General features: G+C 31.6%; 2 protein-coding genes and 4 non-coding genes across 6 annotated transcripts; 5 read left to right on the forward strand and 1 right to left on the reverse strand.

Moving 5' to 3' along the window:
- The first annotated feature begins 909 nt into the window (after positions 1 to 909).
- Positions 910 to 2,926, forward strand: LOC114188590 (uncharacterized). Its single transcript, XM_028077161.2, has 4 exons — positions 910 to 1,035; positions 1,323 to 1,819; positions 1,915 to 2,088; positions 2,159 to 2,926. The coding sequence occupies exons 2-4, from the start codon at positions 1,444 to 1,446 to the stop codon at positions 2,302 to 2,304; spliced, it is 696 nt and encodes a 231-aa protein (XP_027932962.1). The 5' UTR covers positions 910 to 1,035; positions 1,323 to 1,443; the 3' UTR covers positions 2,305 to 2,926.
- A 3,054-nt stretch (positions 2,927 to 5,980) lies between these two features.
- On the forward strand, positions 5,981 to 6,069 carry LOC114189293 (small nucleolar RNA SNORD96 family). Its single transcript, XR_003605599.1, has one exon. It is a non-coding gene; the product is annotated as a small nucleolar RNA SNORD96 family (small nucleolar RNA).
- Positions 6,070 to 6,251: 182 nt separating this feature from the next.
- On the forward strand, positions 6,252 to 6,356 carry LOC114189324 (small nucleolar RNA snoR109). Its single transcript, XR_003605628.1, has one exon. It is a non-coding gene; the product is annotated as a small nucleolar RNA snoR109 (small nucleolar RNA).
- A 329-nt stretch (positions 6,357 to 6,685) lies between these two features.
- LOC114189294 (small nucleolar RNA SNORD96 family) lies at positions 6,686 to 6,774 on the forward strand. The gene has a single exon (XR_003605600.1). It is a non-coding gene; the product is annotated as a small nucleolar RNA SNORD96 family (small nucleolar RNA).
- A 1,096-nt stretch (positions 6,775 to 7,870) lies between these two features.
- LOC114188836 (thymidine kinase a-like) lies at positions 7,871 to 11,674 on the reverse strand. The gene is made up of 4 exons (XM_028077493.2): positions 11,240 to 11,674; positions 9,083 to 9,227; positions 8,732 to 8,853; positions 7,871 to 8,407 (listed from the first exon to the last, which is right to left on the reverse strand). The coding sequence occupies exons 1-4, from the start codon at positions 11,554 to 11,556 to the stop codon at positions 8,152 to 8,154; spliced, it is 840 nt and encodes a 279-aa protein (XP_027933294.1). The 5' UTR covers positions 11,557 to 11,674; the 3' UTR covers positions 7,871 to 8,151.
- Positions 11,675 to 12,452: 778 nt separating this feature from the next.
- Positions 12,453 to 12,533, forward strand: TRNAL-CAG (transfer RNA leucine (anticodon CAG)). The gene has a single exon. It is a non-coding gene; the product is annotated as a tRNA-Leu (tRNA).
- The last annotated feature ends 2,496 nt before the right edge of the window (positions 12,534 to 15,029 follow it).

Consider the following 15,029-nt stretch of genomic DNA (forward strand, 5'->3'; position numbering starts at 1 on the left):
TGTTACGGGTGTCACATTAGATCAAAAAACTATCTTTATATTAGATAAATTAAACTCAAATTTTAAATGGTCTCAAATTCATATAGTTATCTCTATCTTGACGTGAAATTATGATCTCTACATCTTAAAATAAATTAATCATTAATTAATCAAATTAGTCCTTTTAAAAAGGTATTTCTCATAGACAAGTCAAATAATGTATTTTTAACTAATTTAGATAAAACTCAAACTTAATTATTTAATCTATATTTTTACACTTTATAAATTAAAGTTATATTCACAAGTAAAAACCAAAACCAAATTTCACTCAAATTACGGAAATTAGAACTAAATTTGATTGAAAGTTTAAGAATAAAAACTATGATGGGCTTGTACATGGAGTGAAACATTTTTTTTTTCAATCAAAACTATGGAGTGAAACATTTTTTTTTTCAAATCAAAACTATGGGACACAACTTTTTGGATTAAGAGAAAAAAAAACACCCAATAAAAATCGCGTGAAAAACAAATTGTGTCCTCAAAGAAAAAATTCCATTTCAGAATAACAACATTCATCTAAATTTAAAAGATTAAAAATAAAAATAAATCTTTTAAAAAGTGGGAAGAAAATAATAATAAAATAAAGGGTGAAAAAATAGCTATCATTAAACATTAAAAAAATCTAACTAAAGGAATTTAAATAATGTCTCCCTTTTTCGGGTTATTCTCTAAATTTAAACTAATAAGATTCATATATATTGATTACAACCTAAGTTCAGGCATGTTGGACCTTGTATAGTTTGAGATTCAAGTTTGGAACCATTGATTTGGCAAATTCTCAATTGAACCGTTATTATGGGACGCAGAAGCAAGGGTGGTCCACGAAACTTGTCATGCAAATCTCAAGCAAAAAACAAAAACAAAAACACTAATTAATTAAATAAAGAACACTATTTTTCTATCATTCACATCCATGTTTCGTTTCATTTTAATGCATTATACCAACCAATTTCTTGGCTCTGTCTCCCCGGTATCAATTCATATCTGCACCGGCAGGTAACAAATGTCTTCTTTCCATATTTTCATTTGCCAAATCCACAAATAATACTAACCCTTTTCAAGTTCTTAAATTTGAATTTTATTATTAAACTACAAAAATATCTAATCTAGAAACTGAATTTTCAATTTTGATAAACGACCCTCGTGCTTTCCATGTCTGAAGCTAGCAGTTTTAGACTTGCAAGATTTTCATGAATTTTATTCTTATATTATCCACATGAAATGTGCATGCATTATCTTGATGTAAAATTCTCTAAAATTCTCTTCCATCTTTGTTTGGTTAGGAAAGTAAATCATTTTCAATGCATTGTTGAGGATGAACCATTGTTATTCACCCAAAAAACATAAAGGAAAAGAGAAATGTGGGGTGTTAAGAAGAGAAGTTTCAAGGGTGAGTGAGTGAGCATGGAGGAGTTTTCAGGGAGGGGAGAGTTAAGGAGAATGCAGAGGGAGCAAGAGAGGGAGAGGAGGCGCATCCGTGACAGACAGAGGAGACAATCAATGACTCAAGAACAAAGGGAAAGACATCTTGCAAGACGCAGGAGGAACTACCAACTCAGAAGACAAAGAGCTGCAAATGCTCATCTTCCATACACTTCTTTTCCTCAATTTCAACCTCCAGAATCGAGTGCTGGTGAAGCCAGCACCAGTGATGAGCTTCAGGGTTTGCCTTCTCCTACCTTTGCAGAATATGGAATTTTTCATCAAGTCATAGGTTTCCCTCAACACGACCTCAACCTAGGACAACACATGCTAAACATGGAAACCAAGCTGATTCAAGGTCATTCTTGTTAAGTTCACCTTACCACTTTGTTGTTGTTTTTCTTTTCAAGTTAACAACATGTTTATGTTTCATTCATCTCTTTTGAACAATAGGGTCATCAGTCCCCTTGGAAACTTTACTCTGTAAACCAGCCAATTCCCCAAAGCGAATGCGACTAAATCATGTCAGAGGTCTTGCACGAAACCTGACACACTCAATTGTTGATCCTTGTGCACGTTTGGTTACATCAGAATTACTATCTAAGGAACTTCAAGATGTATTGCTCGGTAAGTTTTGTATTTGTGCTTCTAATAATATGCTGTTAGCACCTTAAGTGTTATTGTTTTGATTGTTCAGGTAACACAGCAAAATCATTGCGTTTGAATTGTGTGAAGCGTCTTGCCCGATCAAAAAATAATTCTTTTTATGAAGAGAATGCATACCAGAAGGAATATAAATTTCCAGCGGGAGGGATCGGTTACTTGCTCGCCAGAACTTCATAGTATCTATTTAACTCACTGATATCAACCTCTTTTACAAAATACAAACTCTTAATCCAATTAAAACTATGATGAGAAAATATCTTGCTAAAAACAAATGTCCGTCAACATGTCAAACAAACATGCACCTTTCATCACAAGAGCATGCAAACTACCCGTAATTTCCTAATACTGTGTTATACCTCCAACTACACCCAACATCATGCTGAAACAAGACTTAACGAAACAAGGAAGACTGCTCTGCTTTGATAATCACTTTCATATGTGCAATTATTATTGCACCACATACCCGTAAATCCGACCATTGATGTTGTAATTAGTAGTTTCATTCCACCAGTCTCTCCCTCTGATACTTAATTAATGACACAAAATGTACTCAGATAAGGGAATCAGACAAGAAGTGTTTTGTTGCTCCTTCGATTACACTGAAATAATTGTTTTGATTGTTCAGGTAGCAAACTGAAATCAATGTTTCAATTGTGTGATAATTTTGTTTTTTATTTATAAAAAGAGTACAGATGATTATATGAGAAGGATAAGCACGAGCATTGAGTTACTTGCTAGCCAGAACTTTATAGTTTCGATTACTGATGTAACTTATGCAGATAAAGAAACTATATATGAATGTAATTTATGCATATAAAAAAAGTATGTTTGAGGATTAATTTTTTCTTTCTAAGATGATCATATTATACATTCCATGTAGATGTTTTGTCAGGGTAAATGATAGATGATGATAGATTTTACTATACTTTGTTTTTTTTTTTTAATTTACAGGTTATATTTAGATAAGTATAAAGTGAAACTTTGTTTTTCTCGTCCTACTCTTCATCTGTCATAGAGTTGAGTTGACGTTGTTTCCAATTTCCCTCCACAAAAAATAATTTGACTAAAGCCTAGTAAAATCCTTTCACATTATGTAAATATATCTTACACGTTTTAATGTCATACATTTCTTCCTTGCTTTCCTTACTATAACTTCTCTGTAACATTTTTACCTTATCCAAACATATGGATAATACATTAAAGATTAGTTTGTTGACTTCTTACTAAGATTTTAAAATGCATAGTTTAGAAACAAGTTTTATAAATCTAGTCAAAAATCGACTATAATTATATTTTATGATCCTAAGGTTTATTATTATTATTAAACAAATTGGTGAGAAAATTCATTGTAAGAAATATTATTTATAAAGTGAGTAATACTGATAATTAGGGTCTTGTTTGGAAGTTGGAGTATATCAATTAAAGTTTTGTACGCTTTAATTTGAAATGAAATTATAGGTGATGCAGGTAGGTAAGTTAATGCATTTACAAGAATAATAGAAAAAGAATAAATCATATTATGACGGAGAAAATTTAAATGTTAAAAATATAACAAAGCAGTAATGTAAATAAAAGAAAAATAGTTTTCATACACTAATGTGAAGACTAAGAATTTTTTTTACAATTGAGTTTTGTACAACTCTTCGATAGTCACTTTCATACAAATTTCATAGCATTAGCAATGTCAATTCAACCAATCCAATCCAACAATTTCACTTACACTAGGTAATTTCACCATACATACCAAGTTTTCTTCATCTCAAATTTCTTAATTTTATTTGTACAAAATAAAATATCATAACTACTAACATTATTCATTAAACTTACACTTATTGTAAGGAATTTTCATGCTTTAGCAACATTCAATCACTATAATCATATCACCATTTTTATCTTTCAACATAAAATCATTAACTTTACAAGAAAATTAGCTTCCACAAGGAGTTGTTCTATAAAACTCTTTCCATATTCAATTCTAGCACAAATTCCCGACCGTCTCAATATATTATAATTATGCCTTAACATGTTCACAAAATGCACCACATAAATTCTATTAAACAATTTTTTACATGCTAACAATTCAAAATTTTCATCATCATATAATACGCCAAAAACTAAAACATGTACCAAGACCTATATAGAGCATAAGAAGAGTAACCATAAAGTTACATTCAATTAGACTCTAAAACAATTTAAATATTCAAAAGATTATTAATTCTCAATTTAAAACAAGTTAAATGATTAACCTGCTTCATAGTTTCAAAACATTCACAAATTTACATCAAGGCATCCAACATTATCATATTTTCCAACCCATCCAGATTCTCTACTGGGTTTTGTTTGTGTTGTTCTCTGCTGAATATTAAAAATATATTGTGTTAGCATTTTAAATAATTTTTTGATATATTTTGAAATGTCAATATTAGTGATAATCAGTATATTATGGAGATACAATAGAGAAACAACACAAAAAAACCCAATAGAAAATCCAAATTCATAAATCTACCCACACTGCATCAAAACACACTCAAAGATACCAAATTTCTCAAATTTTAATTTCAAACTACACATACTCAAACGTTGTCATTGTCAGAACTTGTCAAATTCATTGAACACAAATGTCAATAGTGACTTTTAAATGATCAATTTCCTTTACTTGAAAGAAAGAACTTACATTCTATTTGGATACCACCATCACCACATTACTTAAGCTTGACATATACACATAACAAAATCCTAACAATGATCAACTTGTTATTCCATGACTATCATGGAGTAAGAGTGCGTCTAAAACATAAAGGAATCACATGCATTTTTCAACATATTTATAAGCTATTTGTGACTAGTGTAGAGAAGTTCATTTTTTTTCTTTTAATTTTTTTAAGAAATAAACTTGTCCAAATGTATTAATTAAATAAACGTATACGCTATATTTAAAATAAGGATAATCACACATTGTTAAAAATAAGAAAGGCAGAATTAAACAAGAAAAACAAACTCACAAGAATATGGTTAACAATTGATAAGTATAGTGTATAAATGTTTTTTTTAAAGGAAAAGAATATACAAAGATAACAACTATCATATATTTATTTCTTGCATAGGATAATACAAGTGTAGTGCAAATCATTTTCTAAAAATTTTACTATCACATTCAAATTAAGAATCAAGCGAAAGACATAGTTTTTTTTTTTATCTATAATAATATATAAAGAGAATTCCCTCTTTTGTATCTACATTTCATAATACCAATTTTATCCTTTAAAATATAATTATTTATTAAAAATTTTAAAATTAATGGTTATTTTTACCTATTTTCTATAAACTTGTTTATTATTTTTATTCATCAAAAATTAATTTTTCTATTCATTTCACTTTATTTTTAACATTTCACTTTATTTTTAATAAATATAAATTTATTTTATATATTAATTTGATAACATTATACTATTATTATCTATTAAAATATTATCACTCATATTTAAAAAATAAGATATGTATATTATTATCTATTAAAATATTATCACTCATATTTAAAAAATAAGATATGTGTACGTGTTAATATAATAATATTTTGGGAAGCTATTTATATAAAATGTTATTTTAATTATATTTGTTATGACAGATGTTTTTTAACAGAATAAGGCAAGAAGGATGGAGGCCCATAGGCCCAAATGACCAAAGTGTTGTATTTATAAACAGTACAAACGCGAGTAGCAAACCACGCTTCAATGGGCATAGCATGGGAAACGCTCTTCAAAACCTAGTTTCAACCTGGTGCCGCCTCTCTCTCTTTCTCTCTCTCTCTGTTCTTCAATATTTCCATTTCCTGTGTTATTCTAAAACCAAAATGTAGCCGATGACGAAATCAGTTACCAAACACCATCTTTCGGGACTGAATGGCTCATAAAGCCTTGTTGTTATTCTGCAATTCTGAGGCTATTTGTTGTTTTTATTTGCTTTTTTATTTTATGATTTTGGAATTGTGAAAATGGTTTCTGATCTGGCGATCGAGGAAGTTTAAATTTTGGTTATTTAATATGGAAATTTTTGTGTTGAGGCTGCATGTACCAAGAGAAGGGTGAGAGCGAAAAGCTGTACCCTTGATCTTGAATGTGCCATAGTGGCTGTAGCTAAATCGAATCCGCTTGAGAAGCTAACTGGCCGGTTATTGTGATATCCTTTTGGGATCTCTGTCAATAAATCTGCTTACCGAGTTTCTCACAATCACTCTTCTAATCACTTTTCTGCTTAAAACTTCATTGGTTTTTTGGTCTGTAATGAGAGGGTGAGAAGAGGAAAATAAGCCTAGAATTACGCTTTTTCTGAAGATCCTTCTCTTATATAACACCTATGGGTCACTTTCCAGGCAATCTGCCTTGATATTCCGGCAGATTGCGTCAATAGGTGCCTACACAATATACTCTTTTCTTTACTCAGTCTTCGATGTTCACTGAATCATCATTTTAGTATGATTCTCATTGATTATTTTTTGGTGTAAAACTGTTTTAACTATGTATATTTACCTCTTCGAATGCCTATCCAATTTTCTTAGCCAGTGTCGATGATGATAACATTCATCAATACCATCTTTCGGGACTGAATGGCATTTCATGCCTTGCTGTTAATTCTGCAATTCTGAGAACCTGGCTATGTAATTTTAATTATTTGAATAAAATTAATATTTTGCAACAATAATATTTTTCAACAATATATATAACTACATCTTAAAGTTTGTACAATCTTTTTTGTTGGTCGTCATATTTGTATAAGTTTTAATAATCTTTTTGGACATCATTATTATTTTAAATAGTATTGTTGTTTTGAAAATCAAATCCGTGTCATAGTTATGTAAGTTTTAATAATCTTTTGACTCGCTATTATTTTAACTAGTATTGCTATTTTGAAAATCAAATCCGTGAAATCTTATACCACAATGAAAGACTAAAATTATGATTATTCGGTATCACATTAATAATTCTGTTATCTGACCAAAATCAAATCCGTAAAATCTTAGATTCTGAATGATACAATGAAAGACTAAAATCATGATTGTATCACAGTAATAATTATATGTTATCTGACCAGAACTATCATAAGTGTTACTTGGCTATTATCATTGAACGTTTTGTGAAAAATAAAACTCGGTGAACGGACAACAATTGAGGATTTTCTACGGGAATCAAGCTGTCCCACTAGATTAGCGATTAGCGAAGTTGCCACTTAATTACCTCAACACCTGTACCATCCGAAGATTTTAAAATTTGGAAGGTTTACCTCACTCAGGAAGCCATGTCCTAGTTACACTAACATTGATCCGTGATCAATTTCAGGTTGAATAAACCACTCATGTAAATTTTGAGCCTAAACCCTAAACCTCTCATGACATTAAAGGAAGGAAACAGAATTGACAAGAAAAAGAGACAAATTGGAACAAATCCTCAAGGTACAATACTCCATGTTCACATTCCACTAAAGGTCTTAGTATCACTACCTTCTATCCTACCCTTATCCCTGACCCCGTTAAAAGCCAAATAAAAGTCCTATTGATCTACTAAGTATGTTATCACCAAAACTGAGCTCCGGAGGAAAAATAAGCCAAAATAACAAACAAGATGGTGTTGAAATAACAAACAACAATGTTGATATTGCTGAAATAACAACAAACCAACAAAGATATTGTTGAAATAAAAATGTTTGTGCGGAATAATAGATAAACTAAGGAAATTAAAGAATGTTAATATGAAAACAAATAACTCTTTTTTAAATTTCTAAGCCAAGACACCAATAGTGAAATTATATTTACATAAAATAAAGTAGAACACATCATTAGTATTTTCAAACTGATTAGTCCGAGTGTACCAGCAGTCTGAAGCTAAACAAAACTTACACCAATGAGATTTTCATAAAATTATACTATATACTAGCCGCTTCATAAGAAGAAAAATAAAAACCAGGTTTCCATTCAGAGCTGAAAAATAAGCTACTCGATAGTTGCCTACAATATAGATATGACACAACTGCTTATGTATAGGAGCCGCATTGAAGGTTGTGGGATTGAATGACATGCCTTGCAGCTTCGACGGCTACCTGTCCACTCACATAGTGCTGCCGACACACCGGCATGTAGACATCAACTCCACCAATCAATTCAATCTGTTTATCCTGTGTCTTCCTCAGGGTAAAGGAAGCCGGCCTTTTACATATTTCACATGTAGCAGTTAACTTGGTTACAGAATCAGCAAGAGGAATTATATCAATAACACCACCAAAGCTCCTCCTGTCAGTAAATGCACAAACAAACACCATCACCTTCTTCATAATACCCTACTTACAGACCCCAAATACAAACAAATTGTAACTTATTGTGCTTGAAATTAAGCGTCACTAAAATGTTGGAATTAGCTCTAATCAGGACATAGAAATCAACTTTGAGTTGAAGTTCATGGAACAGATTTATTTATATTCTCAATCAATTCAAAATTTTGGCAGGGTCATTTCTTTATACTGGAACCTCTCCGGACCAAGACTTCAGAAAACACTAAGTTTGGCTTTATTCCAACCCCACCAAACAAATGGAAATTTTATATCTATATATTATTACCTCATGTAGTTCCCATCTAATCCTGCAACTATTACAGTTTTTCCATCATCGTCAGCAGCTTCACGGCAGAATTCATAAAGGTCATCGAAGAATTGCGCTTCATCAATACCAATCACATCCAGCTGTCATCATGTATCAGTGGAGAGAGTCAAAACAAAAAATGCAGGCAGTAAACTAGTATACCTTGGACATGGAGGGGGAGAATAAAACTATCAACAGCCACACATCACATAGTCCAATTATATAATTACCAATTAGAATCCATGTACACAACCACACATTGAATTTTCTGCTGTTTAAATAGTAAATATAAACCATTAACTACATGCTCAGAACATAAAACTATGATACCTTTTCATAAGCATCAATTCCAAACTTCTGCTTGAATGATGATAAGTTTGCCAGTGCCCAACATGGTAATTTTGCACCATCATGTGTAACAATTGAGTCTAATCCATATCGTGTATCCTTGCTTGATTTAATTACTGCTACATTTCTGCATAAGAGAAACATAAAGTTTAAATATTTACCTCATGAATATTACTAAACCATTCAGTGAGTTTCCCGGAAAATAAACAAATATAACGATCCGGAACCTACGTGCTATACTTCGAGAGCTATCACAGCAACATAAGCTTCAACTGTCATTCTATCAGAATACCAAACATCCCGAATTAACTTTCCTTGCTTCCCAAAAGGAATGAGAAAGTATGAAACTCAAACCACTTATATCTAACAACTGGGTGTGACTCAATTGGAAAATTGCGGTCAAGATGAGCAGAGTTTAGACAGTATAGGAATTCAAAAACCAGCTAGAAGCACCTTTAAGTTATGGGTAATGCAGTCAGGCTTAAGATACAGTATAGGGATTCAAAACCCACTGAAGCTCCTCATGCTCGGGGCCACGCCAACATCCAATGCTGGGGGGAGATTAGACTCAAACCCAAAGGGTGTGATAGGACCCCTCATTGTCTTACCAAAAAATACTAGTTTCCATTAGAGAAATTTTTATACACGAGACTTGTTTTTAGTAGTGACGCAACAAAAAAAATTAAGCAAGGCAACATGAGTTCCAGAAACAGTAAACCTAGAACATTCAAACATGAGTCAACTAGGTATGTTTCTAGGAGAATATGAAATGACTATAATCGAATATATACATAAAGAACTATGAGTACAAAGAACTGGATCATACTAATTGGTATGCTTACAATAGATCTATTCGTAAATTTTGTATACATACCTTGGAGGGGAACTACTTCTGAGAGGCATAGGCATTGCCAAGGAAGCATGCTCTCCAGCATTTACACATTCAAATTTAAAGAACTTCTTAGATCAAATTTTTTGAGTCCAACTCACCATAAAGCTTATAAGCCCCAAGGCATCCCATATTACTAAGTGCTCTTCACAAAATGACTTCAAAACAATTCATAGGAGTCTGTAAGTGCCCATCATACCCTATACAGTTAGCCATTGCTGCATAATGTTTATCTTGTGGCATAATACTCTTTAATAAGTGATTTACAATAATGAAATCCCAAGCAAGTTGGTCTAGGTAATCGTGTTTCTAGTCACACTTATCAAACAGCAAAAGCGCAACACAAATCAAACTGCATTCAAAATATATTTATGTCAAGCACTGTTGACTACGACGTTGTCTCTAATTTGACACTAGATGATTACCCAACACCAACAAAGCCTGAAATCCCAAGCAAGTTGGTCTAAATAATCGTGTTTCTAGTCACACTTTTCAAACAGCAAATGTCCAACACAAATCAAATTGCATTCAAAATATATTTATGTTAAGCCCTGTTGACTACGAGGTTGTCTCTAATAAAACTGCACATACACCGAGAACTGATGCAAAGATGTACTGATCTGGTCTTAAACCAGCCCCTCCCATAACAGAAGTCCAATTGGACTTCTCCAAGGTCTTGTTGAACATAACCAGATATAACAGCATTCCAAAAATACAAGCCCTTCCCCACAAAGTTGTTGAATATGAAGAGCAGTTTGTAGATATCCCAATTTTGCGTATAAATACAATATTAACAATATGAGCTTCCAATAGCCGTTAGAATATGCATTGCTGCAGCATCAGAAAATAGGCTCTCTACTGCGGGGTCAATCCAGTTCCGCACAAGAGCACAATTACCACCAGCAACCTTCGAGATACACACAGACCCCTCATGACCTAACCCAAGTTGGGTTTTTTCTGCAAGGCTTAACCTCAAAGCTGAAAATACCCGTCCAGTGATGATTGCAACCAATATGGCATTGCAAACAAAAAAAAAAAAGGTATTTCCAATTCAAAGTACAAAACACATAATGACTCTGGGCACCAATAGTTTCAAGCATGACACACCTATAACTCACCGTGACAATCTACATTCAACAACCAACTATTCAAGCAGAAAAATTAAGATAAACAACAAACAAACAAAATACTTCAGGTAAAAGGGTTTTGCTTTTAATAATAAAATTATAGATAAATATAGAAGAGTTTACCTGCCGTTGGCGGTTTCCAATTGAATCCGTCGGAGGAGCGAGGTGGTTTTTCCTGCGAACATGGGCCCCACTATGACGTGGATCTCACCGGAGGAAGGTGGCGATGGCTCTGTTTGCAAGCTTCGATTTTGATTGGTGCAAGTGAAGTTATTGGACGAAAAGGGAGGTGGGTTGAGGCGGAGAAGACGATTGGGAATTTGACGTGAGTTGCTGCGGAAAGAAAATCGAGACGTGGGTTGAGACGGTAGTGAAAACAGAGGAAAAGGAGAGGCTTTGGAGGATAAAGCGGAAAACTTTGGGTTGAGAAGGGACTTCATGGCGTGAAGGGGTTTAAGGGTTTTGGTACTGAGAACAAAGACTTCGGAATTTATGCAGTTTGAGTTGGAGGGAAACCTCGGGGGAACAACACTCACAATGCTAAAATCCTAGCTGCACTTAGTAACTTGTTTCACAAGAGCTATATTGAAAATTAATTTTGATTGGTTTTATTCTTAAAAGTAATAATAAAAAATAGGGGAAAGGAACGATTTTACTCCTTCAAGTTACATCTCATTATTCTTATATTAATCTTCCCTTTCAAACAACTTTAATCTGTTATTGAAAATTTTATTTTTTTTATCATAAGTAATAATCAAACATTAAAAGTATCCAAAAGTAATAATCATATATATAAACAATAATTAAATGAATATTAAGAATACTACAAATAGACAATGATTTTAAAATATTTACTACTTATTATTGTTCATTTGTTACTATATTAATTGTTATTCCTGAACAATGACTTAGGTATTAGAATATCTTTGTTGACACACCCACACTACCTTCTAAAGATCTTCAAACATGGTAAAATTAATAGCCCTTTTAAACATGTTGTCTCACCTTCTAAACACGTAAATTTTTCTTACTGAAACAGTTTTTTCTCTAGAAATAATTGTTTTCCTTTTATACATGTTATTGTGTTCATAGTTAAAAATTACCATGATACTTTCATGTTAAGTCATTCATAAAAGAGAAATGTTTTTAAAACATTATATGCATTAGAATAAATTAAATATTTAAATGTGAATTGTTTAAAATCTTATAAACTTATGTAATGAAAATTTTCAATTCCTGCATTTTGTGGGAAATGTTTGTTTCTAGAGATTGGTGGTTTGTGTAGTTTGCTGGAATTATTAAGTTAAATTATTGTTTTATGTAACATAATATCAAAGTCAAGATGGCCGAGTTGGTCTAAGGCGCCAGTTTCAGGTACTGGTCCGAAAGGGCATGGGTTCGAATCCCATTCTTGACAATTTTTTTTATTTTTAATAAATAAAATTTGTTTTATTTTCCAGCATATATCTTTCTTCTATTTTTGAAACCTGTTAGGACGCACCTAAACGTTGTTTGGCTTGTTCTTGTTTTGTGACGTACTTTTATTTTTTCAGAAGTTTGGTCGTTTTGTTTTTTGTCAATATAGTTCAGTTGTAAACCTTTATCCCCTACTATTTGTAAGCTTAAGTCAATGAAGTATTATAATTCAATAAACTACTATATAGACACCAAAGGAAAACCAATTTTCAAAAAAGCCTGGTCCAAAGTTTTTCTAATTTACGTCTAGTAAATCAACAATTGTAATCAAATTATTAATAGAAATTGTATCATACAATATATTTGCATTATACTCCAATAATAATATTATTATTATTATACTTTATATAATTTATTACTTTAGCTTATAAAAATCAATATTAAAATAGTGTTTTTTATTTTTAATTTATTTGTTATAAAAAAATATATGTAATTAATTATTTAATTTTTGTCATATTATTAAACTCTTTATTTAAATATTATATATAATTGTATGTGAGACTCATTTTTATTTCATGAGTTGGGTCTAGGCAAAGTGATGAAATCCATGTCAGTCCACTTTTTTCAATTTCAGAAAAACTCCTCAGTTTCTCCCACTCAACCATTCCCTCTTTTTCCCTCACTTACTAAAAAATAATGTTCTCACTCTTGCTCCCCTTAGAACAGAAGCTCAGCTAGGACACTGCAAGATTCTCCTTTGAGCTAGCCAAACGCTCCACTCACATAAGCTGAACAAAAAAAAACTTCATGTTTTACCGTCCTTTTCAGTTTGGTTGTGTTGGTCGGGGTCTTCCTTAGAGCATCATTCATGTGCCTTTGTTTCTGCTTTCAGCTCTTTAAACTGTTACAAGTATAAGTGTTTTCTCACTAAGGGTTTTTTCATCTCAAGTGTAGCTTTTTGTCAAAGGTAAAGAAAGCTAGGATTTTCACATTTTTTAATTATCATGTCTATTTCTGGGTTCTGAATCACTTTTATAATGTCTGCTTGTTGTTATGGTTGCGTGGAAATGTTGTTTAATTTTGGATGTCTGATGTTGCATACGTGAGCAGGGGAGGAACCTGCTATTTTTGTCCAAGCGAGCAACCCTCACCTAAGCGAGAATAGTAGATAACTCACCCAGGTTTCTTCTCAAGTTGTCGCTTAGGCAAAGCTCCAGTTTTGAGCAAGGGTAATCTTGCCCAGGCTAGGAGGTCTCTCTTCACAGGCGTAGTAAGGTGAAATTCATTGGTAATGGTTCTGCAGAGGTAATAGCTCTGCAGAGCAGTAGAGGCCACCACAAGTGCAAGCAACCAGTGAATCTGATCTCGTTACATGTATCCGGATAATTGAGTTAGAGGGTCTTTATTGTTGGCTATCACATGCTTTGTGTGCTTACCGAATTTTCTATTTATAATCTGTTTAACAAATTTCTTGCTTGTTTATATGTACAAAAATTATTTTATCTAGCTTACCCTTTTTCTATGTGTCTGTTTCTTGTGTGGTTTTTTTTTTGCGATGATCACCAATGTTGGTGTGAGCAGATGTGGAGTGATCATGAGGATGGTGGAGATGCAGCTGTTTAGATTAGACTTTATTTTATGACTCTTTGAGCATCCTTTTTGAACTGTTTATTTTAAATTCCTTGGTATGTGAGCAATCTTTGACTAGACTGTTTTGCTTTGTGAAGTACGTTTACATCATGGTCTTGTGCCTCTTGTGCCTCGATCTTTCCTTCTCTTTCAGTATATATTTTGGATAACTGTAAAATATTAATTCCGTAATTCCAATATGCTTCTGCCATTGCTCTATTTTATGATAATTTTGTGATACTTTATTTATTAAAATTATCTATTAAATGGGATGTTACAATATATATAATTATAACATTTAAATATAATTATATAAATAAAGTTTTCATTTAAATATAATCATTATATTAATTTTCTTAATTCAAATAAAAAAATTACCCACTAGTACTTATTATTATTAGTAATAGTGGTATTATTATTATTTTTATTATTATTATTATTATAAACATTATAATTACGAGAAGGGTTATTGTTGTTATTAGTGTTAGCATTATTTGTGTTAGTATTATTATTAATATTATGATTAAATATGTTTTTTTCTTTAATTTTTTAGTGAAAATTAAAATTAGTCAATTTTTTAAATTCCAAATCAATTTAGTCTTTCATGTTTAAAATGTCTGAATTTAATCATTTTTAACTAAATTTTGTTAAGTTTATTTGACGTTTCAAAGGTTAAATAAACTTAATAAAATATAGTTAAAATGACTAAATTGATGCATTTTAAAATTGAGAAACTAAATTGGTTTAAAAATTATAAGTACGACTAATTTAAATTTTTCTTTAAAGTCAATGGACAAAAATATGTTTAACCTTTAATATTACTGCTTCAATTCGTATTAGCATATATATGTATATATATGTTGTGCTT

The sequence above is a fragment of the Vigna unguiculata genome, chromosome 6 (assembly GCF_037176805.1).
Source record: "Vigna unguiculata cultivar grain cowpea cultivar isolate G323 ecotype 2 chromosome 6, ASM3717680v1, whole genome shotgun sequence".
Taxonomy (NCBI): Eukaryota; Viridiplantae; Streptophyta; class Magnoliopsida; order Fabales; family Fabaceae; genus Vigna; species Vigna unguiculata.